This window comes from Limulus polyphemus, unplaced genomic scaffold, assembly GCF_000517525.1.
Source record: "Limulus polyphemus unplaced genomic scaffold, Limulus_polyphemus-2.1.2 Scaffold1096, whole genome shotgun sequence".
NCBI lineage: Eukaryota > Metazoa > Arthropoda > Merostomata > Xiphosura > Limulidae > Limulus > Limulus polyphemus.
In genome coordinates, this window is record NW_013666706.1 from 192,137 (window position 1) to 195,222 (window position 3,086).

The window sequence follows — 3,086 nt, forward strand, 5'->3', positions numbered from 1 at the left end:
CACTGATTTGTATTATTTGAAAAGAAGATAAAGAAAAATAATTTGTCTTGTCAAAGGGTGTTCTAAAGTAATTGAATTAACCTGTGTGGACTTTTGACAAGAAAGGAGAATTATTAGGAGTGTTAGATACAACCGTGATATCTTATAGTGTAAAGAATTTTTGTACATACGTTTGACTTGTTTTGAATATATTATGTACTGTCCATTTATTGTTTGTATTTATTGCCAACAAGTCACAGACACCTACTGTGGAAGAATACTCAGCCCATTCATATAAATAAAACCCTGACAAAGTTTAACCCTCTTACCCTGATTATCTTTTACTGCACACAACACAAGGTTTAATATCTCACATTCTAAATTTTATTAAACTACTTTTTGTTTGTTATTCCAATTAGTATAGTATAAAATCTTAGCTAATAATCTATATTTAAATATCATATGTTTTAAGTTCATAATTTCATAAGGCAATATTTTAAAAAATCCTGTGACAGATGGCACACAATTTCTCTAGATATCTTTTCATCGCTATTTAATCCACCACTTTCCCAGAAACTACAAAATTAAACTTAAAATTCTGAAAGAGAGGATGTTACAGGTGGGTGTGGCAGAATGGGTCTGATTTTCTATTCGATAGCTCTGTAACCAAACAAATTTCAAGACTTTGTACAAGGTTTGTATAATTTCATAGTTTTTAAGGGGTGGTGGATAAAATAGGGATGATGACTTGCTAAGAGAAAGTGTGTCACACTAGTGGAAATTCAGGATTTTTTTAAATATTGCTTTGTAGAATTAAGAACCTACAACTTCTATACTATAAAAATATAGATTAATAGCTAAGCTTTTATGCTATTCTAATTGATATAACATAAACAAAAAGTAGTTTAATAAAATTTTGAATGTAAGACACTAAAACTTTGTGTTATGCACAGTAAAGGATACCCAGGGTGATAGGGTTAATCAGTCATGAAAGCAGTTTAAACAAACACAAACTAAGTTTATACTGATGGATTAGTTTTTATTGTAATTGGAATTTCTACTGGATTATTTACAAAATTATTTTCGTAGTGTTTGTGTAAATGTGAAACTATGATATATGTATACTTATTTCAAACTTTAATTATAATAATTCATTATATAGTCAACTTTAATTTTTCCCTTTTTATCAATGTGATTACACAAAACTTTAGTCACATTCATTTTCAGATTATAGTTGTATTACAGTTTTCATACAAAACTATTTTTATGAGAAAAAAGTTTAGAAAGCAATGTGTTTAAATTTAATACTAGAATTTAATTCTCATTCATTAAAATATTCAATGTTGATGGAAATTTACAGAGATTGTATACACACTTCTTAAGATTGGAATCAAGGGAAGTTATAGAATTTTATAATATTTGTTAATATAAATAAGTGTGTATTATAGTGTTTGTTATGTTTATATTTACAAAAAAATATGAGTTGTTATTGTGTGATATAGTTTTTTATCCTCAACCAACCCTAAAATTAATTGAGAATTATTATTATTATTTTGTTTTACTTTTCAGGCACCAGGCTGATTCCATGTGATTTCATTGCTCCTGTTAAGACACTGAATCCTATCAGTGATGGACTTCATCATGAGGTTAGTGTGAGCTGATTTTCTTAAATGTAAACAAAATATTTTAGTCACCACTGAGTGTAGAGTTGACATAAAAATATTGTAATTTACACGACAGTAATATTATAAAGAGTTATGTGTGAAATTAACTGTGGTCAAAACCAGTAATTGTGGTGACAAGACTTCAATAAACCATATTATAAAGATTGTACTAACCATGTGATTGTTAAGCACAAGTTTTCATTAACTTAATTTCCAACTTTTACCAATGAAGGTACAGCATGGCCAGGTGGTTAGGGAGCTGGACTCGCAATCTGCGGGTCGGGGGTCGATTCCCTGTCCAACCAAACATGCTCGCCCTTTCAGCCTTGGAGGCATTATAAAGTGATGGTCAATCCCACTATTCGTTGGTAAAAGAGTAGCCCAATAGTTGACGGTGGGTGGTGATGATTAGCTGCCTTCCCTCTAGTCTTACACTGCTAAATTAGGGAAGGCTGGCGCAGATAGCCCTCATGTAGCTTTGGGCAAAATTCAAAACAAGACAAAAACAATTTAGCAATGAACATTGTGAAACGGAATATGCAACACTATGTTATGCTAACCATTTGCTTAATCCTTTCTTCACAGGCATCTTTTATGTTATGAGGTTTTATTGAGTTACAATAATTCGTATTTTAACAGTATACAAGTTTTAACCTGAAGGTTACCGGCTACTAACTTTCTTAGTAGGCAGTGCAAGTCTTGCTATATTTCATTCCAACAATAAAACTAGTGGATGAATATGTTTTAAACTTCATAAGAACTTTCAAAGATGTGTGTAGTTTAAGAAACATAAAGCCTATTACTTTGATAAATTTAGTTTTTTTGCATTATGGTCTTTAATATCTTGGAAAATTACATTAGGAAATGGTATTTATAAGAAATGATTACGATATTTACATTTGTTACAGATTTGAACTTGTTACTTTTTATGTTTTAGTACATTATTTTGAAATACCAAAAAAATTGTATCTTCCATAAAATGCAAATTTTTATCTATTTTTAATTTTTTTAATAATCACGTACTCTTCTTATGGTTTCAAGTAATATACAGACCCGAAAATAATATTTGTAAATAAACCTAAACAATAAATGAGTATTTTTATTTTTAACTAGGATTTCAGGCTTATATATGTACATAAAAACATTTTAATTTTGTTTCATAAATATATTTTTATTTCAAATTTATGTTTATGTTTCATTGCAGTCGTACTTTTGTTTATTGTGCCGAATAAACCGTGGGGTCAGCAGCGTGAACTTTGTACGTTGTCCATAAACTATCTCACCCCTGTTGGTGGTCACTTTGAACATATTTCCATGTATATTGTTTCAGAATAGAGACAAAACTAATTGCCACTACTAACGAATGTATGTAACAGTTTATAGTACAGGTGGTTTCAATAAACACCGCCTGACCCCTTGTTACTTGATACATCCTGTTAGAAG

At 29.9% G+C, this 3,086-nt stretch overlaps 1 protein-coding gene across 1 annotated transcript in view; it reads left to right on the forward strand.

Moving 5' to 3' along the window:
• The window catches only part of LOC106462108 (glucose-6-phosphate isomerase), an 88,657-nt gene that overhangs the window by 38,590 nt on the left and 46,981 nt on the right, over positions 1-3,086 (forward strand). The window contains exon 13 of the mRNA XM_013921993.2: positions 1,549-1,625. Coding sequence (XP_013777447.1) covers positions 1,549-1,625 — 77 coding nt within the window. The remainder of the gene's footprint in view (positions 1-1,548; positions 1,626-3,086) is intronic.